Raw genomic sequence first — 27,797 nt, forward strand, 5'->3', positions numbered from 1 at the left:
GCCGCAGCCTCACAGTCCGCCGCCCGCCCGCACGCACCGCACGCACGCACTCCTCGCGATACCGATTACCGTCTAGTGTTCAGTGTTCACTCATCGCACGACCGTTCCAGACTCATCATGCCGGGCGCGGTGACTAACGGCGCGCGTGCGGAGGACGACATCGTGGTGACGGGGCTCTCGGGCCGCCTGCCGCAGTCAGACAACATCGACGAGTTCGCCGAGCAGCTGTTCGCCGGCGTCGACCTCGTCACGGCCGACGACCGCCGCTGGACGCCAGGTACGTGCGCGCCGGGGCCCGGCGGCGGGAGGGGCGGAGCCCATCGCCGGGCGGGGCGGCCGGATCCTCCATTGTCCACTAATCGAGCTCGGCTCCCTGCGCCGCCGGCGCCGGCGCCGCCGCCGCCGAGTCGTCTTTGTTGAAGAGCTTTAATACCGCTCTTAATTTTATTTTCAAGCGGCACCGTTTCATATTCGAGGAAATAGCAGCTAGATGTTAAAAAGATTTACGACCGCGTTATGTGGTGCAGAACACCATTAAATAAAATTTTAGTTGTATATTATTATGTAACATTTACGAGAGATGTGAGACTCCGCGGACGTCGGCGTCCGGCGACCGGCAGGCAGCAGCAGCCAGCGCCGACATCGGCCTGACCTCGACCATGACACCACCAGATAAATAGGATGTTGTACAAATTTAAAACCAATAATAAAATAATCTGTACAAATGAGAGTCTCGCGGTCATCTTGTATAGTTGTCGACTTGATATCAATCGCGTGTCGCACTTAGCTACATTACCTAGCAATCAGTAGTAAATGTAATATAAGTAATAGTTAATTGTTAATACTCACTACTCAGTCTCATAGCACAGAATACATATTAGTTTAACAACTCATAGTAGTACCTCGCCCCTCGGATTCAGTCGTAGATCATCGAGAGGCACGATTGCAACGAGATTAAAATTAGTAGAGGATGATGCCTGATGGTTCATTTTTACTATATTAGACATTAATAATAATATTTTCATCATTATCTTGTGACTGCAACGTAGAAAAATAATATTTAAACGAAGGCGCATGCTACATTGTGTTAAATTTCACCTCAATCAATATACATTTTTGATAAAAATTTATACTTCGGCCATTCTCCGGTTTGATACGTTACGGTAATTAGAAAAAAACGGTTTTTGAACACGACTTCAATTAATTTAGTCTGAATTACTTAAATTAGAAGCCTGTGTTTAAGTTTGTAGCTAGTTACGGATGCTATCTGACGTTTAATAACCTCCTCCTTTTTGGAAGTCGGTTAAAAATATGGCATACTTGCTTGGGCGTATGCCGTATTTGGGCGCGCGGGGGCAGGGGGGCAGCTGCCCCCCCTGGATCATGTTGACGTCCCTACTAAGTATATTATCTATTACTTTTATGTATAAAAATTAAGAAAACGATTTTTTTCCATTTGTTTGCAATATTAATTTTTTATTCTTTACCTAGCTTATGAAAAATCTGATTCCACTAGCGTACGTTTGTAAGACGACAGTACCATAGAACTGTCGTCTTACAAACGTACGCTAGTCGCTAGAGCGGTCTCGCCTTAAAGCGCAGAAGTGACGTCATTCGCCTTTCAGTACTAGTTATTTCTATTGTTTTGATAAAATTTAGCCAAAACGATTGCATCATCATTTATCAAGTTTTAAAACTAGAATTTAGAAAAATTGCTAATAAAGGACGCTCCTCCTTTTTGAAAGTCGGTTAAAAACAAGATGTGCGATGGCAATTTTCCTGTAGTGTTGTGTTTTTACTCGTTAGTCCTTATCAACAGGTAAATGGACGCCCAGTGACTACTGACTCATGTCCACTAGACTACTACTAGATACAGGTAGTATGGCCGGGGCTGTTGTTTCCCTGTAAACTGCATCGCACTTGTTGTTTTTCCGGTAGCGGTAGCACAAGGGCCGTGAATTAATAGTAGTGAAATCTCCTTTGCCTATTACATACTAGTAACTGAAGATTTGCTGCAAACAGGACTAGTTTACAAAACTTTTTGAACAATCAGTTATCAGTGTAATTTCCAGAAGCCCAACTAAGACTCTTTTTAAAATTAATTCTGCTATACCTAACCTAACCTAACAGGTTTTTTTTTGATGCGATAGAAACTGTTACATATTATTAATACTAGCTATTTGACCGAGCTTTGCTCGGTATTCGATAATACACGAATAAAATAATATAAATAAATTTTCAATTTAATACAAATATATTACTTCTTAGTTCTTACTTCTAAAAATACATTTCCAGCAGCTCTATTAATCAATTATTATAATAAATTATTACACAAAGATTAATTATCCATATTTAAAGTTACACACTTACAGCAGTAGAGTAGCCGGTAGTAGTAACTAGTATAGAGGATCAGTCTTAATTCTAAAATGTTTAATGTATATATAACGCTAACACCCACTATAGTATGATCTGGCGCAGGTCTCCATGGGCTCCCGGAGCGCAACGGCAAGCTGAAGGACCTGGCGCACTTCGACGCGACGTTCTTCGGCGTGCACGCCAAGCAGGCGCACCTCATGGACCCGCAGCTGCGCCTGCTGCTGGAGGTGACGCACGAGGCCATCGTGGACGCCGGCCTCAGCCCCGCCGAGCTGCGCGGCAGCCGCACCGGCGTCTACGTCGGCGTCTCCAACTCCGAGACCGAGGAGCTGTGGACCGCCGACCCCGACAAGATCACCGGCTACGCGCTGACGGGCTGCTGCCGTGCCATGTTCCCCAACCGCATCTCCTATACGTTCGACCTCAAAGGCCCCTCGTACGCCGTCGACACCGCCTGCTCCAGCTCGCTGTTCGCGCTCGCGCAGGCGGTGCAGGCCATTCGCGCCGGCCAGTGCGACGCGGCCGTCGTGGCCGGCTGCAACCTGTGCCTCAAGCCCGCCAACTCGCTCAACTTCCACCGGCTGAGCATGCTGTCGCCGGAGGGGCGGTGCGCGGCGTTCGACGCGGGCGGGCGCGGCTACGTGCGCTCCGAGGCGGTCGTCGCGGTGCTGGTGCAGCGGCGCTCGGCGGCGCGCCGGGTGTACGCGGCCGTGCGCGGCGCGCGCATGAACACCGACGGCCACAAGGAGCAGGGCATCACCTTCCCCATCGGCGAGATGCAGAAGAGCCTCGCGCGCGAGACGTTCGCGGAGGCGGGGCTGCGGCCGCGGGACGTCGCCTACGTGGAGGCGCACGGCACCGGCACCAAGGTCGGCGACCCGCAGGAGGTCAACGCCATCGCCGACCTGTTCTGCGAGGGCCGCGCCGCGCCGCTGCTGCTGGGCTCCGTCAAGTCCAACATGGGCCACTCGGAGCCGGCGTCGGGGCTGTGCTCCATCGCTAAGGTCGTGGTGGCCATGGAGCGGGGCCTCATCCCCGCCAACCTACACTACGAGTCGCCCAACCCCGACATCCCCGCGCTCAGCGACGGAAGGATCAAGGTTACTATCGTCGATTTTTCGTTTACTTTATTCGTGGTGAAACTGAATCGTCTTCGTCGCTCGTGCTGGATGTTTCTTGACCGTCCGGAGAAACCGGTCGGGCCCTCGATCTCGACAAATGAGATAGCGCGTCCAGCACTCTCGGCTCGTGTTCGGTTGCTGCAATTTCTAGTTTAAAAGGATAGGAATATTAGTAGCGGAATTTACTTTAATTTAGAGCAACAAAATTGTAATTTATTTTGCCCTGAAGATATTAATAATAGTCTTATAAGTGAACATCGGAATAGAATGTAAAAAGTGTGGGGTCTGCGCTTCAGGTGGTGGACCGCAACACGCCGTGGGACGGCGGTCTGGTGGCGGTGAACTCGTTCGGCTTCGGCGGTGCCAACGCGCACATCATCCTGGAGTCGCAGCCGGCGGGCGGGGCGGCGGGCGCGGCGCGCTGCGACACGCCGCGCCTGGTGCTGGCGTCGGGCCGCACGGAGGAGGCGGCGCGCGCGCTGCTGTCGCACGCGGCGGCGCACGCCGACTCGGCGCCGCTGCACGCGCTGCTGGACGCCGTGCACGCGCACAACATCCCCGGCCACGCCCACCGCGGGTACCGCCTGCTCACGGAACCTGCGCACGAGGAAATATTTGTGAGTCGATCTGATTTTTAAATAAATATATAACAACTTAATACTATATAAGTATAGCTTTAAGTCATAATAGAGTTGTAGAGACGCGTTTTATCTAATTATTTATTTACTGAAGCTGTTTGTCTGAAAATTGATAATACTTTATTGTGTGAAAGGGAATATTCTGGGGATGATATAATTTCACATTATATAACGTTGTATAGGAGGTGGAGAGCGGGGCGGCGCGGCCGGTGTGGTTCGTGTTCTCGGGCATGGGGTCGCAGTGGTCCGGCATGGGGCGGGCGCTGATGCGGCTGCCGCTGTTCGCGCGCAGCGTGGAGCGGTCGGCGGCGGCGCTGCGGCCGCACGGCGTGGACCTGGTGCACGTGCTCACGGCGGCGCCGGACGCGGCCTTCGATGACGTCATCAACTCGTTCGTGTCCATCGCGGCCGTGCAGGTGGCGCTGGTGGACGTGCTGCGCGCGCTAGGCGTGCGGCCCGCCGGCATCCTGGGCCACTCGGTGGGCGAGGTGGGGTGCGCGTACGCCGACGAGACGCTGACGGCGGAGCAGGCGGTGCTGGCGGCGTACTGGCGCGGCCGCAGCATCACGGACGCGCGGCTGCCGCCCGGCGCCATGGCCGCCGTCGGCCTCACCTGGGAGCAGTGCGTGCAGCGCTGCCCGCCCGACGTAGTGCCCGCCTGCCACAACTCCAACGACAGCGTCACAGTGAGTACTATGAGTAATATATATTTTTTTTACTTATTTCGTCTGCCAGCAGGTCTACATCTTATAAAAAACTTATTTCACTTAGATTACAACACGAACCTTATTGAGGTGCAGACCCAATTACAGGCAGACTCAGCATGCAAATAATATATTTATAGCGAAATTGATTTTATGAGGTCGATGATGACAATATCGCACATTTATTTTATTTTTATTTTATTTTAAGATACATGGAAATTTTACAGCTATTGTTACAATGAAATTAAAAAAACGGAATACATAATAAGGAGCCAATTAGAAGTTTTCACTAAAAGTAATAGTTTACAGTATATTGGCTTAAATATTTTTTGGATACCTAGTACGAGGGCTGCTATTTATGTATCCGGAATTAAAAAAAGAAACAAACATATATCATTTAATATGGTTTTATTGCTTTTCAAAATATTCGCCGCGATGATCGACACACTTTTGCATACGCTGGAACCAATTTTCATAGCACTTTTTCCATTCTGATTGAGGTATCTCCAAAACGTGCATTTTGAACGCATCAACAGCCTCTTCGCGGCTCGAAAAACGTTGACCACGTAATTTGTTCTTCGCGTATGGAAATAAAAAGAAATCGTTAGGTGCCAAATCAGGGCTGTACGGCGGATGACCAGTCAATTCGATCTTTTGACCCTCCAAAAACTGAGTTGTTTCAGCTGAGGTGTGACAGCTAGCATTGTCGTGATGTAATATGATTCTGCGTTGTCGGTTGTCCTTTCTTATTTCTTCAAAGACTTCTAGTAAACAAATGGTCGTATACCATTCAGAATTAACCGTTTTACGATTCTCTAATGGCACTGTAGCCACATGTCCATTAATTCCAAAAAAACAGGCGACCATTTGCTTCAAAGTACTTTTTGCACGAGTAACTTTTGTTGGTTTCGGCTCATCTTGGAACACCCACACCGTTGACTGTTGTTTAGTTTCGGGGTCATATGCATAGATCCAAGATTCATCACCTGTGTAGATATTATAAACGGCTTTTGACGTACCACGGTTGTATTTTTTTATCATTTTTTTGCACCAATCGACACGAGCCCGTTTTTGATCGATTGTCAAGTTGTGCGGAATCCAACGCGAACATATTTTTTTTACAGCCAAATGTTCGTGTAATATCTTATGTATGCTCGTCATACTTATGCCTAAGGACGCCTCTATCTCGCGATATGTAACATGACGATCACGCATTATTAGTTCCCGCACAGCATCTATATTTTGTGGGACAACAGCTGTTTTTGGGCGACCTTCTTTATTTTCATCCGTGAGCATAGACCGCCCACGATTAAACTCACTGTACCAGTGATAAACAGTGGTTTTTGATGGTGCTTCATCTCCAAAAGTTGCGGTGAGTTGAATAAAGCACTGTTGTTGATTTAGCCCACGCCGAAAATCGTAGTAAATCATTGCACGAAAATGTTCACGCGTTAAATCCATGGCAAATGAAGACACGCAATTTTCAAAATGACGCCACAATGGAAAAATAATTGACAGTCACATGAAACAAAATGTATTCTTCAACCAAAGAGTTCTATTTTCAAATGTTGTAATTACTTTTTAAATATTGTTCTTGTAAGTGGCCAGTTCCGGATACATAAATAGCAGCCCTCGTACTACTGCAACACAATTTACACTTTAGACAAGAATATCAGTTATTTATTTAGTGTTATCTTATTTCTTACATTACAATACAGAAGAGATAAACATCAACAATCAATTATTTTTGATCGACAAAGTGCTTGCATAACGATCTTTTTAGAGCTGAAACATTACAATTGAAAATATCAATATCCATATTGGAACCGAGTTAAGTAGCTTGCTTGCACGATACATGAAGGAGTTCTGTCTGTAGTAGGTGTGGGTAGTGACTAGTGGGTAGGAAGATAGGGACATGACGACGGTAGGACTTAGTAGGAATTTTAAAAGACAACTTAGATAATAGGTTGGGGCAGTCAAGATTATTCGAAGGGATTTTTACAAGAAAAGACACATCAGCAATAACACGACGGTCCTCTAGGGTAAGTAGGTGGTGTTTAGTATAGACCGACTTATAATTAAAACTACTAAACCGTTGATTAGTCTTAAAACACAGGTAACGTATAAATTTTCTTTGGATGTTCTCAATTCTAATAATGTAAATTTTATGCCTAGAGTTCCAAAGGAAGGCATACTCGAGGTGACTTCTAACTAGAGAGCAATAAAGAGCCTTGATGATTTTTGCGCGAACAAATTCTTTAGAGTTTCGCTTTAAGAAGCCAAGAGCTGTAGATGCCTTTGATAATATGACATGATCAATATGAGAATTAAATGATAGTTTCGAGTCATGGATAACTCCAAGGTCCCTAATGGTGGTAGTTCTGGGTAACGGATGATTTTTGAGACGATAATTGTAAGTAATGTTATTTTTCTTTCGCGTAAAGGTAACAACGGAACATTTTGACGGGTTAAGGTCTAAACGGTTTGTGATACAATAAACTTCCAGTGCACGGAGATCTGCCTGAAGACGATGAGCGTCATTGAGACTCGTTATGCGCTTGTAGATTTTCATATCGTCGGCAAAGCACAATAATTGGGACGAGCTAAAACATTGGTCAATGTCATTAACAAATATGACGAATAAGAGGGGCCCAAGCAGGGATCCCTGCGGTTTAAGTTGGGTAGGGGATTTCTGCTAGCACTCGCTTAAAAGGGGCAAGTTTGTGAGTGGTAATGTCAACATCAAACTCCTTGTACAGCTTGTTGCCTAAATTGGTTCTGTAACCCTTTACAGAAAACACCTCTCGCTTTCTAGAGCTAGGTCTCGGAACAGAAAACATTATTCGTGACAGGAAGTCAGGACTGTTATATAAGTTATTTAACATTTTAAAAAGAAACATCTGATCAGTTATCCACCTACGATACTCGAGTTTCTGGATATTGAAGTATTCTAATCGTTCGTCATATGTATTTAAAACATTATACTATTGGCGAACGTAGTCACAAATAAATCGACATAAGCAATTTATAACTAAAAAATACCTCCTTTATAGAAGAGGCTTGTAATTAGCAAGAAACGTAATAACTTTTATGTAATTTAGATTTCCCTTTGAAATTGCCTATATTTATTATTTTACTCATATCAATGTGATTTTCTCATATTATATTTTTTTATTTATGTAGTGACGTAATTTCTCAGATACTTATCTACATACTGCAGGCATTTATGGCGACGCCTCGATAATTTGGCTGTAGCGATATCGATTTTTCTCAGCAATGACTAAAGCTAAGAAATTAAAGTTCATTGTCAGTATTCATCATGTTTTTGTCTTTGAATTACCCATAGCATAACATGATTGGTCAACTTTTATAACACAGAATAATCAACCAAAAAGACCTCTGTAAAAATGGATTCCTATTTTGCCAACAGAGGAGAGTGATTTAAGCTTCCAAAATTTGTACATAGATTGTCTGTGTCATGTGTGTTCAAACATACACTTTAATTTGCCCATAGGCCATAGCTTATATGAAATGCATTTATGGTTTTTAAATTACGCGACAAAAACCATTTTGTCGCTACGCCCTTTCCATTTTTAGTGCTGCCGGGCCGGCCTCTCATAGAAAACAAGCAATCTAAAAACACACGGTTTTTTGCTTTAACGCGGCGTCATCTTAACTCGTGTTAGCGTGGTTATTCACGGGAGGTCGCGATACCAAACAAGGGGCATTACCAAAGAAAAACATCGCCGATAAGGAGCTATAATGCCAGTTATCGGCTAAATAATATTTGAAGACATGAAAGTGCAAAAACAGTACAGCTTGAGTCGTAAAGTTATAAGCGACTCGGCAGATAGAACAGATTTTCGGTTTTATTTCTTTTATTTTTCTTTATTTAGAACTAGCTGTTGCCCGCGACTTCGTCCGCGTGGACTTCAGTTTATAGTACTTTATAGCGCGCGATGTCAACAAAATTGGTGTCAAAAGCTTTTATAAAAAAAACCCTGGTACCCCTTAAATCAATACAGCTGTGCAGTGTGCACACAATAAGTATTTCATTTTTTTATATTAAACTTTATATTTTATGCCAAATTTTAAAGCTTATTTAGCCCTCCGATTACACAACTTTACCCATAAACTATTTATCATTGATAGATTTAAGGTTACGTCACTGCACAGATAAAGTACTGAGTTATTTAATACCGTAGAATAGATATAACAATCGAAAAAAATCGAAACTTAAATGTAAGATGATATCACGTCTTATAGGAAGACTTTTGAGCAAGCGTCAGCGCAATTGTGAATTGTTGGAACTAACTTAATTTGAACAAATTTACGCATTTTCACCCCCTTACAACCCTTTTTTCCAGTAAAAAAGTAGCCTATGTCCTTTCTCAGGCTTTAGACTATCTGTATACAAAATTTCATTACCATCGGTTCGGTAGTTTTGGCGTTTGGCGTGAAAGCGAGACTGACAGACAGACAGACAGACAGAGATACTTTTGGCGTTTGGCGTGAAAGCGAGACTGACAGACAGACAGACAGACAAAGATACTTTCGCATTTATAATATTAGTATAGATTATGTGCACACTGCACAGCTGTTTTTGGGTATTTTGATTAATTAAGGGCCGCGCTACACCGGAATGGCAGCGGCGAGGCGAGCACTTTCAGCGCTGCCATTCCGGTGTAACGCGGCCCTAAGAGGGGTACCACTTACCAGGGTTTTAAAAAGTTTTTAAATTTGACACAAATTTTGTTGACACCGCGCGCTATAAACTAAAGTCCACGCGGACGAAGTCGCGGGCAACAGCTTGTTAGTTAATATTAACGTGTATAACAATCGAAAGAATCGTAAAACCTACCTCAACATGGTACCACCTCTTATAGAAATACGCATGAGCAAGCAATAGCGCGATCTAGGGGACTCTTGGCGCCATCTGTTTTGGGTTTTTTGGAACTAAGTTAATTTAACCAAATTTACGCATTTTCACCCCCTTACAACCCCTTTTTCCAGTTAAAAAGTAGCCTATGTCCTTTCTCAAGCTTTAGACTATCTGTGTACAAAATTTCATTACAATCGGTTCAGTAGTTTTGGCGCTGTTGTTTTTGAATTTGATGTCTAAGTTGGTAGGTGAGTTATTAGTTAATAACGTGTATAACAATCGAAAGAATCGAAAAATCTAGCTCAATATGGTACCACCTCTTATAGAAATACGAATGAGCAAGCAATAGCGCGATCTAGGGGACTCTTGGCGCCATCTGTTTTAAGTTTTTGGAACTAAGTTAATTTGACCAAATTTACGCATTTTCACCCCCTTACAACCCCTTTTTCCAGTTAAAAAGTAGCCTATGTCCTTTCTCAGGCTTTAGACTATCTGTGTACAAAATTTCATTACTATCGGTTCAGTAGTTTTGGCGTGAAAGCGAGACAGACAGACAGACAGACAGAGATACTTTCGCATTTATAATATTAGTATGGATTAAACATCATATTCTAACGTATTAAAAACTATAAACAAAAACATACTAACTAATAAGTATGATTAGTTCTATGTTACAATAAAGTAAAAAAAAAACGCCATCTGTTGAATCGTATTAGAACTAAAATGTTCATTCCATCGATATATTTCTGTATTTTTTATAATATTATACATAAAATATGTTTGAGATTTTTGAAATTTTATTTTAATACACATCCAAGACCCAGGAAAATTGAAAACTTTTTGTTCCGCCTGCGGGACTCGAACCCAGGACCCCCGGGATGAGCGCTGGCCACGCGCAATGCGAATTCATTTTTATCGAAATTTTCATGGAAATAAGATATTTTCCCACATCAAAATGTAGCCTATGTCCTTTCTCAGACTCTAGAATAACTGTATACAAAATTTCATTGCAATCGGTTCAGTAGTTTTGGCGTGAAAGCAAGACAGACAGACAGACAGACAGACAGACAGAGACACTTTGGCATTTATAATATTAGTATGGATACATACAGTCACAATATAATAAAGTACTGTTACATATAAGACGTATACAATAAAAAGACCTTATACTATTACGTTAGGGTAACTAGAATGAGTGTTCATAAATAAAATCCTTTTGCTAACTGGATTACGTTTATTACGCAAGCGAGCACTCGGGTTGCCGCACCAAGAACACTGATATTTTACATGTTAGTTTACCACATGCATCGAACATCGATATAATATAACGACACATGATCACATCGATATACAATATATTGTGTCCCCACATTATCATAGTTATAATGTACCATAGCCCTCCGACAAAGTCTTGGGATCAGAAACTAGTTCTGCAAATTTACAGACACTCATAACATATTATACACTAATAAGCAACATCATGTCGTATGACCTGCGGGGCTAAAATGGTCACATTTAGCAATTCCTCTCAATCAATTCAGCAAATAAATTGTCAAAACTGACAATTTGACAAATGTCAAATCAGTACAAAAATACAGAAATGAATTGCAAGCAGAGTTGCATTTTGCGATTTTAGAAAAATGAATCATATTATGAGTCATATCATGATTCTTCAAAGCGACCATTTTAGGCCCGCTGGTTTTACAATTTATTGTTATTAGTACTTCATTAATTATTTTAATATTTCGGTTTTATATGTTTTTATTTTATTAATAGCATTGCAAAAAGGGTCTATATGGTGTAAATTCTAATTGCAATGGTTGGGTACTCGCCTGAAGAGGCTGTGTTTCGCGTAGTTTGAGTGGGCATAGTTTTAGTTTATATGAAATAAATTATGAGAACGTAAGAAATGACCTCAAATGCGTTATTTTGTTATTTTCTCTAACAAGGTCTGTGAGTTAACATGATTTTTAATTATTTTTAAAAAGAAAATGCAGTTTAAATATATACGCCTGTCCTTAAGTTTAGTTAAATTAAGTTGTTTGTTGGAAAATTCGAGTTAGTGTAGTGTATATTACTGGTGTCGAATTATTTGGTCTAAGTACAAAAAAAAAAATGCTCGACGATTATAATACGTTATAGAACGTGAGCAGTAAACGAGTAACAAACGTACCTTTATCACACAGATCTCGGGGCCGGCCCAATCCATCGAGAAGTTCGTGGGGCAGCTGAGCTCAGAGGGCGTGTTCGCGCGCCGCGTCAACAGCTCGGGCTTCGCCTTCCACAGCAAGTACATCGCTAGCGCCGCGCCGCAGCTGCGCCGCAGCCTCGAGAAGATCATCCCCGAGCCCCGGCCGCGCTCCGCCCGCTGGATCTCCTCCTCGCTGCCCCGGGACCAGTGGGACGCCGACGTCGCGCGGCTGTCGGACGCGGCGTACCACGTGAACAACCTGCTGTCGCCGGTGCGGTTTGCGGAGGCGCTGCGCCACGTGCCCGAGCGCGCGCTCGTGCTCGAGCTGGCGCCGCACGCGCTGCTGCAGGCGGTGCTGAAGCGCGCGCTGCCTGACGCCGCGCACGTGCCGCTCGTGCGCCGCGACGCGCCTGACGCGCTCGTGCACCTGCTGTGCGCGCTCGGCCGCGCGTACGGCGCCGGCGCGCAGCCGCAGGTGGGCGCGCTCTACCCGCCGGTGGCGTGGCCGGTGCCGCGCGGTACGCCCCCCCTCGCCTCCAAGGTGCTGTGGGACCACTCCGTCGAGTGGAGCGTCGCCGACTACGGGTCGGCGCGCTCCGGCGAGAACGTCATCGAGTACGACCTGTCCAAGGCCGACGACGCCTTCATCGCCGGACACGACATCGACGGCCGTGTGCTCTTCCCCGCCACCGGATACCTGGTCAGTCGATACGTTTTATTTTCAGTTACTCGATGACCCAGTGATTTTTGTATCGTTTCCCTCTCTACAGTGAATATTTCGAGACTACAATTTATAAATAGGATCAGCCGTTCTCGAGTATTAGCGAGACTAAAAAAATTTTAAATTAAATTTTATTCGTATAGATTACAATACCTGAAATATAGATAAGTATAAAGAGTATTTTTTATGTTAAGACAAATTCACACTGCGAAACTAGTGACTAGAAACTAGTTTAATGACATTAATGATCGGCAGACCCTAGTGTGGCGCACCGTGGCCAAACTGCACAACAAGAAGCCGGAGGAGACGGCGATCGTGCTGGAGAACGTGCAGTTCAAGCGCGCCACCATCGTGTCGCGCGACGCGCCCGTGCGATTCCTCATCAACGTGCTGGAGGGCACCGGCGAGTTCGAGGTGGCGGAGGGCGGCGGCGTCGCCGTCACCGGCCGCGTGCGCCTCGCCGACCCCGCCGCCGCCGAGCGCCTGCCGACCGCCGCTGACACCGCTGCTGCCGCCGACGCCGCCGTCGACGAGCCGCCGCTGCAGGCCGACGACATCTACAAGGAGCTGCGCCTCCGCGGGTACAACTACCGGGGCGTCTTCCGCGGCATCGTGTCGTCCGACCAGCGCGGCACCGTGGGCAGGCTCGCGTGGAACGACAACTGGGTCTCGTTCATGGACACGATGCTGCAATTCTGCATCATCGGCGTGGACACGCGGCAGCTGTACCTGCCCACGCGACTGCAGCGCGCTGTCATCGATCCAGCGGCGCAGGTGCGCGCGCTGAAGGCCGCCGCGGCGACCGGCTCCGAGCTGGAGGTGCGCGTGCGCCGCGACGTCGACGTCATCTCGTGCGGCGGCGTCGAGTTCCGCGGCCTGAAGACGAACCTCGCGCCGCGCCGCGCCAACCCGCAGCCCGCGCCCAAGCTGGAGCGGGTCGCGTTCGTGGCGAACGATGCCGGCGCGACGAGTTGCGAGGACGCGGCGCGGTCGCGGCGCGACGCGCTGGCGGTGTGCCTGCAGCTGGTGATGGAGAACTGCGGCTCGGTGAAGCTGCGCACGGTGGAGGCGGCGCTGGACCGCGCGGGCGAGGCGCTGCTGTCGCCGCTGGCGTTGGCGGTGCTGGAGGGCGAACCGCAGGTGCGCGCCGACGCCAGCGTCGCTGCTGGCGCCCAGCACGCCGCCGCCGCCGCCGCCATGCAGCCGCACGGTATTAAGGTGAGCACGCCGACCGTTGCTCTTATTGATCGAACGTATTCTTGCCGTAAAAGAGTAACGTCCGAGTGAAGTCTATTTCGCTACAAGCCATCTTCTTCCGGCTGCAGGTGACGAACAAGGACGCTCGGACCGGCACCCCGGAGACGGATTGCCAGCTGGTGCTGGCGGCGGACGTGCTGACGCGGCACGGCGCGGGTGTGCTGGCGCACCTGGCGGCCGCGCTCGCGCCCCGCGGCCTGCTGCTGCTGGAGGAGCCGCGCGGGGCGCTCGCGGAACGAGGGGCGCGGGAGCTGCTGGGTGGCGCCGGGCTGCTGGTGGTCGCGCGCCAGGCCGCCGCCACTTGCGAGCTGGTGCTGCTGAGGCGTGCACCCGAGCCCACCACCGCCACCGTCGTGGTGGACGTTGACGGCGAGAAGTACGAGTGGGTGGACACGCTGCGCGAGGCGCTGGCGCGGGCGGACGCGGAGCCCGGGCTGCGAGTGCACGCGGTGTCGCGCGCGCCGACCGGCGGCGTGCTGGGGCTGGGCACGTGCCTGCGACAGGAGGCGGGCGGGCGCGCGCTGCGTGTGTGGCACGTGCCGGGCGGCGCGCCGTTCGCGCTGGACGCGCCGGCGTATGCGAAGCAGGCACAGCTGGACCTGGCCGTCAACGTGCTGCGCGCAGGCGCCTGGGGCACGATGCGCCACCTGCCGCTCGCCGACGCCATGGACGCCCAGCTGCAGGTCGGTCGCGTCCCCCACTCTATTTTTATTTACTTTATTTTATTCGTAAAACTTACAGTTTGCAGAAAATACAGTAAGAGTACAATTTTAATAGAAAACATAAAGCCAATTATAAAGTTTTCGCAAGTAAAGGTAAAACGTAAAGTATAACATAAGCTATGAGTCAAGTGACTCCACATGAAAAGTATAGGTAAACAAATTAAGAAACAACAGTCAATATCAGTAAGAATATTACAAAATTTAAGAAATAATACACCACAGCACTCACAAAACCCAATAACAGGTAATTGAAATTATTACTCAATACAAAGTATGTAACAATTTTTATTTTTTATTTTTAAAATAGGCATTTGATAAAAGCTTACAGTATTCAGATGTTTTTATTTTAAAAATGTCGTCAATATTATTATCTAAATAAAAATTATTAAAACGTGCGCTAGCTCTACAGACAAATGAGTTGCGGCTGTAGAATGTTTTATAGGGTGGGACATGGAACGGTACGTAATTTCGAAAGTATCTTCTGGGGACATTGAAATTAAATTTAGATAATAGATCTGGAGCATCAATAATGTTGTTCATATTTTACTTAAATAAACCAAATCGGAAATGTCTCTGCGATGATATAAGGGCAGGAAATGAAATTTATTACATCTTGCCTCATAGTTAGGAAGGTTTAGATGGGACTTAAATTGAAGAAACTAACGAAATTTCAACTTGATAGCATTTGTATTTTTTTTGTTATGCGCCTTCAAAGTTGGATATTCAAGTCGATTTTTTTTTTCAATTAAATTTCCTAATATTTGTATACAATTCGATAACTTATGCAATTAAAAGCAACTTTTGTTATGAAACCACTTTCATAAACGCAATATTTAATATACCTGTCGAACAAAGTTGTCTCCCGGTGCGTACAAACTACGAAAGACTGACGTCATACTTTCGTAGCACTTTGTATGCAGCGTTTCGGGCAGATCTTTTTATGAGATATTTGAATTATTGTAATATAATAATATGACTGAATAACGTATCGGATGTCGCGCAGGTGGAGCACGCGTACGTGAACACGCTGACGCGCGGCGACCTGTCGTCGCTGCGGTGGGTGGAGAGTGACCTGCGGCACGCGGCGCTGTTCGAGCGCGCGGCGAGCACGGAGCTGTGCCGCGTGTACTACGCCACGCTCAACTTCCGCGACATCATGCTGGCGACCGGCCGCCTGCCGCCCGACGCTCTGCCCGGCAACCTCGCCGAGCAGGTACCTCTACCTAGCTGACACTCCCTCTACGACTCGGAGACTATCGTTGCTAATGTTTCTTATAGAAGTAGGAGATATTATTTATTTGTTTAATTAATTATATAAACGAAATTAAGAGTTAAATATTAATGTGTATATTGTATAATGTATTTGTGGGATGGCGAGGTATTATGCTCGTTCAGGCCGGAGCCCTCGTGATACATTTCAGCTGTCGTATATATACTGACGCGCTCAGAAAACTTCGATAGCGCGATGCAGGAATGTTAGGCGAATAGGGATGATGACAAGGTCAAAGATTAGCGAATTTTGTTAATAAAATAAAGAAATCACGGTAAAAAATAAGTGGTCCCAAAATTTCAGCTTGATAGCATTTGTATTCTTTTTTTCTTATGCGCCTTCAAAGTTGGATATTCAAGTCGAATTTTTTTTTCAATTAAATTTCCTAATATTTGTATACAATTCGATAACTTATGCAATTAAAAGCAACTTTTGTTATGAAACCACTTTCATAAACGCAATATTTAATATACCTGTCGAACAAAGTTGTCTCCCGATGCGTACAAACTACGAAAGACTGACGTCATACTTTCGTAGCACTTTGTATGCAGCGTTTCGGGCAGATCTTTTTTATGAGATATTTGAATTGCCAAATCTTGGTGAATTTTTAAGCTATCAGAGTCATTCTTTCAACAATGTTTCTATTTTTTAAGTGTCTTTCAATTGCCGATAAGAAAAAAAAAATATTATTATTCACCCGATAGGATTGCATCATGGGCTTGGAGTTCAGCGGGCGGTCGTCGACTGGCAAGCGCGTGATGGGCATGATCGAGGCCCGCGGCCTGGCCACCACCCTGCAGGCCGACCCCGGCTTCCTGTGGGAGGTTCCCGACAAATGGTAGGACGCCTACCCTAGCTGCGAGGATCTCGTTCGCTAGATGCAGAAGCGACAATTTCGCTAATCGTCGTTTTCCGCCGCAGGACGCTGGAGGAGGCGGCGACGGTGCCGGTGGCGTACGGCACGGCGTACTACGCGCTGGTGGTGCGCGGGCGCATGCGGCGCGGCGAGTCGGTGCTGGTGCACGCGGGCTCGGGCGGCGTGGGGCAGGCCGCCATCGCCATCGCGCTGCACGCCGGCTGCACGGTGTTCACCACGGTGGGCACGGCCGACAAGCGCGCCTTCCTGCTGGAGCGCTTCCCCGCCCTGTGCCCGGATAACATCGGCAACTCGCGCGACACGAGCTTCGAGCAGCTGGTGCGGCGCCGCACGCGCGGCCGCGGCGTCGACCTCGTGCTCAACTCGCTCGCCGGCGACCAGCTGATGGCCTCCGTGCGATGCCTCGCGTCCGGCGGCAGGTTTCTCGAGATCGGCAAGCTCGACTTATCCAACGACACCGCCCTGGTGAGTCGCTCGCGCCGCCGTACGACGCATTAACTTGAAGACGCTCGGGGCGTTGGGCGATTTTAACACGACGCTATCGTCGCAGGGCATGGCGATCTTCCTGAAGAACACGACGTTCCACGGCATCCTGCTGGACGCGCTGTTCGACGCCGGCGACGACAGCGAGGACAAGCGCGCGGTGGTGCGCTGCGTGACGGAGGGCATCGCCAACGGCGCCGTGCGCCCGTTGCCCGCCACCGTCTACGGCGATCAACAGCTCGAGCACGCTTTTCGGTATGTTTATAAATTGCATAGGTTTTCAAAAGGTACTCGTAAGTCATAACAACAAAAATACATCAAACTTATTTTTTACCATCGTCTCTAGTTGAATCAGAAAAGTCTGACCTCGTCGACATCCCTATTGTAACATTTTAAACTTTAAAGCATAATATATTGGATGCTCGTTACATACATAAAATAAAGTATATAAAACAAAACGGCGGAACTCAGTTAGTTACAAATTATCTAGGGGTTCCTTCTACAAACTACAAAGTTATGTGAGTCAAACTACGGTTTTCTTATGAGTCTACCGATAACTCACCTTCGATGACCACTTCCGTGCGCAGGTTCATGGCGACGGGCAAGCACATCGGCAAGGTGTTGATCCGCGTGCGCGAGGAGGAGGGTGCGGGTGCGGGCGCGGGCGCGGGGGCGGCGCGGCTGGTGGCGGCCGTGCCCCGCGTGTACATGCACCCCGCCCGCAGCTACGTGCTGGTGGGCGGGCTCGGGGGCTTCGGCCTGGAGCTGGCGCAGTGGCTGGTGACGCGCGGTGCGCGCGCCCTCGTCTTCAACTCGCGCTCCGGCGTGCGCACCGGCTACCAGGCCTGGTGCATACGCAGGTAAACTTGCTGCTTTTTATACCTTTGCCCCTTATCAATAAAAATATTCGAACGGCGGATAACTATGTATGTTCGTCTTTGTCTAGCATTTTGGGAAAGTCGTAAATTCAATCTATTTATATTGTATTTAATTGTCAATCCATTGTACAAATTTCATTCCTGGCGATTCTGGGATTTTCTACATCCTATAACATAGCATCCAGGCGCGATTTTTCATGGAAAGTCATATAACCCGACCCCTGACGTGATCGTAGATGGCGGTCGCGCGGCGTGGCGGTGGCGGTGTCGACGGCGGACGCGGCGACGCCGGCGGGCGCGCGGGCGCTGCTGGGCGAGGCGGCGGCGCTGGCCCCGCTCGCCGGCGTCTTCAACCTGGCCGCCGTGCTGCGCGACGCTTTCCTCGAGAACCTCACGCCCGATGACTTCCGCGCAGTCGCCCGCCCCAAGATCGACAGTACGTACCGTTTTACGTGGGGTAGACTAGCACGACTAACTCTGTATACTCGATATTAGCGAGTATACCTCCGTATACTCGCCAATAGCGAGTATACAGAGCTACTCCTATGAGTATACAATATCGCTAATAATAATTCATAGATCGACTAATTGTGATGTTTCAGAAATGTTCATTATTATTATTATAATCTCAGCGACGCTGGCGTTGGACGCGGCGACGCGCGCGCTGGCGCCGGAGCTGGAGTACTTCGTGGTGTGGTCGTCGGTGTCGTGCGGGCGCGGCAACGCCGGCCAGTCCAACTACGGCCTGGCCAACTCCGCCATGGAGCGCATCGTCGAGCGCCGCCAGGCCGACGGCCTGCCCGGCCTCGCCGTGCAGTGGGGCGCCATCGGTGAGTACCGCCTTTACATGAATTTACCTGATGCCCACTGAAACAATATTTTCGCGTTACCATCTCGAATGACTAGACGAGAGAAGTTTTGACTTAAAAAAAGTCGACATTCGAGAACACCCAACATTGCTAACCAATTACAATGCAAAGTTAAATAAATAATAGTAGTTTAATTTGTATCTATTTAATAGGCAGCCGTCGTGGCTGTCTACAGTCAGGATTTGTGGGTGACCGTGAAGTTAAAAAGATCACGTAAATTAAATCTCCACCTGTGTGTTCTTTACTTATGTGCCGAAGCATTAGGTTATTCTTTTCATAATCAACTGTCCACCTTCTGTGACAAATTTGAAACGATTATGGCAACAAGTCCGCAGAATAGATTCCTGGTTTTGGGTGCGTGACTTTAACCTGAGTAGTATAGAATGGAGTCCCAGTAGTCAAGAATATATGCAAGCACTCAATGTATCAGGCACCCACCAACCAGGTGGGTTGGTGACTTGCTGGACACACTTCAAGTTTGCGGACTATACCAATATCAGGAACTTTTAGCTACCGACTGGGACAATAATTTGTTAAACGTCGATATCGATCGAGCTGTTGACCGATTTTACACTATTATTTCAGATCTTTGTAAAAAATACATACCTACATACTCAGTAAAGACCAGCAAAGATCACCCTATCTGGTTGTCCAAAGAGCTTATCAAATTGCTCAAAAATATAAATATCACAGGAAGTACAGTAGATACGGTAACGTTTCTGATAAATTGGAGTTTGAACGCTTGCGAGAGATGACGAATGACCTCTCGAAATTGGAATACAATACCTACTTGCAATCAATTGAGGAATCTCTTACAACCAATCCAAAAGGCTTTTGGCATTTCATTAAAAACAAGTCTAGTAGCAGTGGTATGCCATCGTCGATGTCATACCAACAGCAAACCAGTGATTGTGGGTCCGATATTTGCGAACTATTTGCCTCCCAATTTTCGTTTCCTAAATAAATTATAATGTAACACGTGTCTGGGCAGGTGAGGTGGGCCTGGTGGCGGACATGGCTGGGGCCGGCGACGACGAGGCGGTGGTGGGCGGGACGCTGCCGCAGCGCATCTCGTCGTGCATGGAGGCGCTGGGCGCGCTGCTGGCGCGGCCGCACGCCGTCGCCGCCAGCATGGTGCTGGCCGACAAGCGCCGCGCTGCCGCCGCCCCCTCCGCCGACCTCGTGCACGCCGTCGCCAACATACTCGGTCAGTCGAATTTACATTGTCATAGGCTTCAAATTAGTTTTATGCCGTTAATTTTATAAAATATGATTTTACGCATAAAACATTTTCATAATGTATGCATCGTTTTTGCGACATGATATATAAAATTTTATTCCTGTATACCTATCTGGATAGGCATATTTTTTTGTAAAACTAAGGCTGGTTTTACAGTCACGCGTTTCGCAGCGCCGTTGGAGCGCGCGCGTTCGAAGCTGTAACAAACGTATGGACGAACGGCGCTGCTCAAGCGCGCGGACTTTAAAACGCAACTACTACCCCCATACATATCCGAGCGCGCGCGCTCCGACGGCGCTGCCGAAACGCGTGACTGTAAAACCAGCCTAATGTCACACGAGTACTATAGTAGGGGAGGGGAAGGTGCTAATTTTGTAGTCACTCGAGTGTCATTGAAACCTAGTAGAGTTTTTACATTAGGTAAAACTGATAAAAAAATAATAAGAGTGTTTTTTATTTTAGCGGTGGGTTCAGAAACTGCAGCCATTTTAAAGTTTTGAAAAAGAAAATATATCCAGAAAATTACTTATTTAGGTTAATTATAAATATATTTTAGACAACAAGAACTAAATCATTTAGTTTAGTGCAAAATAAAATACCTGCGAAGCTTAGTTAGGAAAATATGAAGCTTTATTTTTTTATATTTTAAAATGTCCCTACCGGCTTACCTAACCTTTGAATCGTCAGTGCTTTATATGAAAGCTTCTTTGGGGTATACTAAACATCCCCAGCTTAAGCTTGTATAGGCTTCCAATATATGTCTAGTTTTCATGGTATAGATTATAGAAATCAGATTTCTCACAAGGTGGGTTATTTTTTTTTTAATATTGAAATGTCATCGGATCTCGCATTTGCCCGCTAGAAGCGTTGTAAAATTTGCCATACTAAAAATTTACGGTAGTCGGTATCGAGTATCGAAAAATACTATAGCTTTAAACTCATGGTAGAGCTACAGTTGCTGGGATACATTAGAATAATAGACAATAGTTCAAAACTATATGTAAAATAAATGTGATAAGAAGGTTAACATTTCCAAATAGCTAAGCAATGTATGCGTGCATCGTTACTACTGTGATAATATTGTGAATGTAGTAAGTTGTGGTAATAATATTATATTTTTTTATTATACATGCATTAGCGCTCCATAATATTTCTCTTATTTTTGTATTCGAACACAACGCGAAAGACGCGAGTACACGAATAGAAATTACGACGCTCACTAGTATTATTTTTCACTCAGGAATCAAGGACGCATCCAAAATATCAGACAGCGCCAACCTCGCGGAGCTGGGCATGGACTCGCTGATGGGCGCCGAGATCAAGCAGACGCTGGAGCGCGGCTACGACGTGGTGCTCGGCGTGCAAGAGATCCGCGCCCTCACGTTCGGCAAGCTGCGCGTGCTGGCCGGCGGCGACGACGCGCCCGCCGCCGACGTCGCGCCCCCCGCCCCCGCCGCCGCGCCCGCCGCCACGGAGCCCGTGCAGTTCGGCGCGACGGGCGAGCTGGTGCCGGCGCAGGTGCTGGTGCGCCTACCGAGCGCCGCCGACGACGCTGACCCCGTGTTCATGGTGCACCCCATCGAGGGCGTGGTCGACCTGCTGCGGCCCGTGGCGGCCGCCGTGCGCGCGCCCGTGATGGGCCTGCAATGCGCCGCCGGCGCGCCGCTCACCGATATGGCGGCGCTGGCCGGCTACTACGTGGAGCGCGTGCGCGCGCAGCAGCCGCGCCCGCCCTACACGCTGCTGGGCTACTCGTACGGCGCCGCCGTCGCTTTCGAGATGGCGCTGCAGCTGGAGGCCGCCGGCGCCGACACGCGCCTCGTGCTCGTCGACGGCTCGCACTCGTTCGTGGCGGCGCACACGATGCGCTCCACCAAGAAGCGCACGACGCGCAACGCCGCCACCGACGAGGCCGACGCGCTCACCTACTTCGCGCAGCTCTTCAAGGACGTCGACGCCAACAAGGTACGGGCCGTCCGGGCTAGTTCACTCGGCATAATTGTATTAATAAAAATTTGATTTAATTTAATATACTTAATTTAGTTTAATATTATTTACATTTTTTTTATTATCTTTCTACTTAGCCGATTGAAGAAAATACCAGTTACACTTTCATAAACCTTTATTAACATCCAATCGTACAATCTCTATCACTTCCAAATCACATCTGCCTTGATGACAGCATCTGTCATCTAATTAGTCTATAACTAGATTCTACATACCGCCCACCATGAATGTATGTAATAAATACATTCGTAACCTTGATAAAACCGCCCACCGTGAAACAGTACCGAGGGCCGGTGACATAACAGTGCTAATAACAATCATTATAATATTGTTATAACAAGTTTCAACTAAATTTCTCCCTGCACAAACACTCTAAAATAAACTGTTCATAATATACTACCAAATGTAAAAATACACAACGCCATTCTCTTTAATAAATGTTCTCCAAAATCAAATTATAAATAACATTAATCTATCCTACCTTAAATTCTTGCGACATCACTGGGACCCTACTAGATAATATCCATCCAAAATGAGTATTTTGCGCCGTTAAATTGTATGACGTATCTGGAAGAATACCATTTCTTAAAATACGTCCATAAATTTCAGCACCTAATATAACATCTATTTTACCAGGCTTGTCAAAACGAGGATCTGCTAATTTTAAGGATGATAACTCTGGCCAATCAACGATGTGTGTAACTTCTACCACGGGGGTTGACGGTAGATCACTCAGAACATAGGCTTGTATGTTACAATTAAAATCACTAGCAGTGGACTGTATATTAAATTCTACCATTTTTTTGATAGCCACGTTCTAATCCTCTCCCCCTACACCAGTTACAGCTCCTTCTACCGGTATCCTTTGAAGACTTAAAATTTCTGCCATTCTCTCGGTGACAATTGAAGCTTGAGAGCCCTGATCGAGTAATGCTTTCAAGGTCGTACTGGAATTCTCAGTGTTCACCTTAACTAGGGCTGTGGGCAACATTACCTGGGGCAATTGTCGGTTTTTGACCTCGTCATTGTTATAATAATTACTCTCTCCGTGAACCTCATCCAAAGGCCATATACCTGTCTTTGCTAAACCACACCTGGCAATCGTCTCTCATTTCAATTACAACGCTGACATGCCCTAAGACGTCTGCATGATGATGCTTTATGATACGTGCTAAAGCAATTAAAGCATAAATTATTATTTCTTATAAATTGTAATCTAGTGTCAAAATCTTCTTTATAAAACGATGTACACTGGTCCAACGTATGGTTCATCTTACAGTATGAACATTGCATAATCACGGCAGTTGTGGCAAAGGCATGTGTCTTTTGTCTCTGATCTACAATCGTCTTCCGCTCTCTCAGCTCTAAAAATTCTAAAGCTCTAAATCTGTTTTCCAAAAATGTATAAAATTCATCTAAAGTTGGTAAATTCTCTAAATCATTACTAATATTGTGCTCCCACAGTTTTCTAGACTCTCCGTCCAACTTCTGTGTAACTAAGTAAATAATTAAAAGATCCCACGTCACGATACCTTCCAGAAAACGTTGGTAAGTTAATGGTAGGCAGATTAATTGACAGTGTGTCTCTTACTTTAGTCGAAGAAACGGTGGGGTCAATAACTTCCTTTATAAGAATATCCTCTAGCTCTCCTTTATATTCATAGTACACTTCTTTAATTTTATCAAATATTTTGTCTGTTAGGTACTCAGAATCGTGTGGTAATTCCCCCATTTCTATCAACTCGTAATTATTGTCTTCGAAACGAGACCATGCCTTCTCTAAGCTTTCGAGCCTTACTTTAATATGAGATCGTGTAACTTTACCTTTATTAGACCCTTGGAAATTTTCATAATCATTCAAAATTTGAATTTTAATATGTTTTTGTACTCGAATAATTCCTTCCATTGTATACAAATATATCTTCTACTTTATCCAATACTATGATATTATATTATAAACATTGATCCAATATTTTCAACTCTTGTTTACTTGTTGCCAAGGTAGCCCGGCAAATATTTCCTTAAATTTTAATAGCAACAATTCTTACATCATTTTTTTCATTCTTACTCATGTAACTCCGCTTACAATATTTCCATAGTATAGGCCAGCTCATCTGTTATCCGGCTCCTGATGGACCATGAAGAAAATACCAGTTACACTTTCATAAACCTTTATTAACATCCAATCGTACAATCTCTATCACTTCCAAATCACATCTGCCTTGATGACAGCATCTGTCATCTAATTAGTCTATAACTAGATTCTACACCGATTTTAATAGCAAGATGTATATTGCCTCTAATTAAAAGTGCAATAACCGTGATTCAATATTTAATCCATGTTTATATTATGCACGTACGATTGTAACTTTTGTTGGCTGTTCATAGCAAATAAATAAATAATATTATTAGGTCCTTACATAATATGAAATTGGCGTTTTGTATGGGAGGAATATAAAGTCGATTTTTTTTGTATAATAAATAATAATATACTTACCTATTTAAACAAAGTATGTACCATTGTTATCGATGCATTTTTGCCATCTTAAGGGTAGTTCGCTGATCCCTTTGCTAAAAAAACGGAGGGACGAGAGTCAATAAATTCTTTGAATGCGGTTTGGACTGCCACATCAGAGTTGAATTTTTTCCTTGTACGAAGTTTTCCAAATTCCAAAAAAAATGATAACCTGTTGGAGCAAGGTCCGGGGAGTACGGTGGATGTCGCAGACATTCCAATTGCAGCTCCTCCAGTTTTGCGGCCGTCTGTTGTGCAGTGTGTGATCTAGCGTTGTCCTGAAGCAGCAGTGGCCTAGAGCGATTGACCAGCCTTGGTTGTTCAGCAGCTAGTTCTTCCATCATGGTTTGCAGTTGCTGACAGTAGATATCTGCCGTAACCGTTTGGCCAGATTTTAGAAAGCTGTAGTGAACGACACCGGCACTAGTCCACTGTCCACCAAACACTCACAAGTAACTTTTTCTGAGTCAATTTTCGCTTAGGGCAGGATTTGTCTGATTCTCCAGGAGACAGCCGTTGCGGCGAACGCTTCCGATTATCGTAAAGGATCCGTTTTTCATCACAAGTAATGATCCGATTTAAAATCCCTTCATTATTGTGTCGGTTGAGCAATGTAACGCAGCAGTCGACGCGTGTTTTCTGCTTTGCTTCACTCAATTCATGAGGTACCTTTCAAATTTTTTATCTTCCCAATTTGCTTTAAGTGGATTAAAGCAGTTTTATCACTTACACCTAAGCCTGCTGCTAACTCTGAAGTCGTTTGCGATGGATCCGCTTCCACAATAGCATACTTCGTTATTCATTTTGGCCTCGGGTCGTCCCCGGGGCTTGTTCTGAACACTGAGCTAATAAGTACTATGTATTAAAGCCGCTATTGCAAACAAAAAACAAGTCGCACTTGAGGCATGAGCGTGGTGGGACCATGGGAGGCAGGGTGGTGATTGCTATTATAGACCAGTACCGCAGAAGTGACACAGTTTTGTGCCTACACTCGAATGAATGCAGAATCTATTTGAATAAGGTTGGGTTGCACCGGAGGCGTGGTTAAAGTTATGGTCAAAGTTATGGTTATAGTTAAAGCTAATAATTTAATTTTAACCTTAAGGTCAAATTCTGTGGTCAAAATTAATTTTGACCACAGAATTTGACAGTAGACGTTGCTGGTCCGACAAGGCTTTATAAAAACGTGGGCGGGGGCGCTGCTGGTAAAGGAGAACTGTCAAAAATGGCGTTTTTGTATGATAACAGGGTTAGTTCCTTTTTTCGCCACGTGCATTTAAAGCCTTGTCGAGCTCTACGGTTATGGTTAAATATGGCGTCTTGATGGCGTCCATTTTTAACTTTAACCAAAGATTTGACATTTTGCATTGTAGTTAAAGTTATAGTTACAGTTATAGTTAAAGTAAGTTGGTGCAGCCCACCCTAAGTGGATAAATTATATTTTTTAAATTACTTAATATTTTCAAATACAATAATAAAATTATTATAATGTACGTAATATTTTAAATATTACTTACCAAAATACAAACTCGTCTACGTGAGTACTTCATTCATCGTCTTCTTAACATGATCTGTATTCTGCCTACATTACTCTCTGAATCTACTACTTTAATTGGAAATGATTAAATAAGAATGCTAATACCGATGAAATGTTATTCCGTTGCATTCAAAGTGTTACTGGAATTATTTTTGCATTATCTTAACACACACCAAGGCATTTTTGAGACTTTTATTTTGTTTTTATTTTAATTATTGTCGTTCGTCTAGTGCGCAGAAGAGCTGCGGTAGTAACATAAATTTCATCATTGAATGTACCAAATAAATTAATATATAATTTTGAATTTGGAATTCTTAATCAAAGAGGAGGTATTTGAGATCAAAGTGGCCTACAACAAAACGCCAATTCCATAATATGTAAGGACCTAATATTATGTTCATAATTATTTTCAACTTCATAATCTGGGAGATTAGGTCTTTAAATGTGTTAAAGACCACATTTCTGGATCCTTGTGGTATACCAGATAGCACCGACATCCAGCTTGACAATATGAACCCTTTATGGGCTACTGCTTGCGACCTGCGTATGTAAGACGAAAACCATCGATAAAGGTTCTTTATGTATAGCTGCGATAGAATATTTCTGCAATAAGATAGAACGGTCGATTTGATCAAATGCCATACTAAAATCTGTAAATCTGTCGATGCTATCATCGACTCGAACTCCCGCACATACCCGATCGAACTAGAAGATTTGATATAGTAGATCGACCTTTTTAAAAATTCCATGCTGATCAGCAGGGCGATTCACGATTCTCGTTCGACTCGGATTCGGAAACTTTACCGTGCGGTCATCGGTCAATGCTTAGGGCGGCGATCGTTTATTGGATGTCGCGCGATGAAATTTCCGAATCCGAGTCGAATTACGCATTGTGAATCAGGGCCCTCGAGTGAATTAGCATGTGTTGTTATTTTATTTGCAGCTGGCGACGGAGCTGGAGCGGCTGGGCAGCTGGGAGGAGCGGCTGGGGCGCTGCATCGCGCTGCTGGGTGGCGCGGGCGAGCCGGGCGCGCTGCGCGCCGCCGCCGAGTCCTTCTACCGCAAGCTGGTGGTGGCGCACGAGTACAAGCCGGCGCGGCGGCTGCGCGCGCCCGTCACGCTGTTCTCGGCGAGCGACAACTACGTGGCGCTGGCGGACGACTACGGCCTGAGCGAGGTGTGCTGCGGACCGCTGACGGCGCGCCGCCTGCCCGCCGACCACCGCTCCATCCTCGCCGGCGACAACGCGCGCACCATCGCCGACCACGTGACCGCGCTGCTGCGCCGCTGAGGGCGCCGCGCCCGCCGCCGCCGCCGCCGCCGCCGCCGCCGCTGCGGGCCCGCCGAGCCCTAGACTCTCAGTGTGGGACGATGTCGTGCCGTGTCGTGTTGTGCGTCGGGACCAGGCGGAGTTACTCGTTTCCGCGGGAGGATTCGTCAGTGGGAGCTCAGCTCGACGCCATGTGATATTTTACAGTGATAAATTATTACATTTTAATAGTGAACTAA

General features: G+C 46.2%; 1 protein-coding gene across 1 annotated transcript; it reads left to right on the forward strand.

Annotated features, from left to right (window-relative positions):
- Positions 1-27,670, forward strand: LOC121739434 (fatty acid synthase). The gene is made up of 17 exons (XM_042131913.1): positions 1-277; positions 2,479-3,476; positions 3,794-4,114; positions 4,318-4,821; positions 11,908-12,612; positions 12,889-13,851; positions 13,959-14,573; positions 15,616-15,825; positions 16,587-16,720; positions 16,804-17,224; positions 17,310-17,497; positions 17,830-18,102; positions 18,357-18,556; positions 18,753-18,950; positions 19,981-20,196; positions 21,470-22,194; positions 27,232-27,670. Exons 1-17 carry the CDS (start codon positions 118-120, stop codon positions 27,577-27,579), a joined length of 7,179 nt encoding a protein of 2,392 aa, XP_041987847.1. The 5' UTR covers positions 1-117; the 3' UTR covers positions 27,580-27,670.
- The last annotated feature ends 127 nt before the right edge of the window (positions 27,671-27,797 follow it).

Source organism: Aricia agestis, chromosome Z, assembly GCF_905147365.1.
Source record: "Aricia agestis chromosome Z, ilAriAges1.1, whole genome shotgun sequence".
NCBI classification, from domain to species: Eukaryota; Metazoa; Arthropoda; class Insecta; order Lepidoptera; family Lycaenidae; genus Aricia; species Aricia agestis.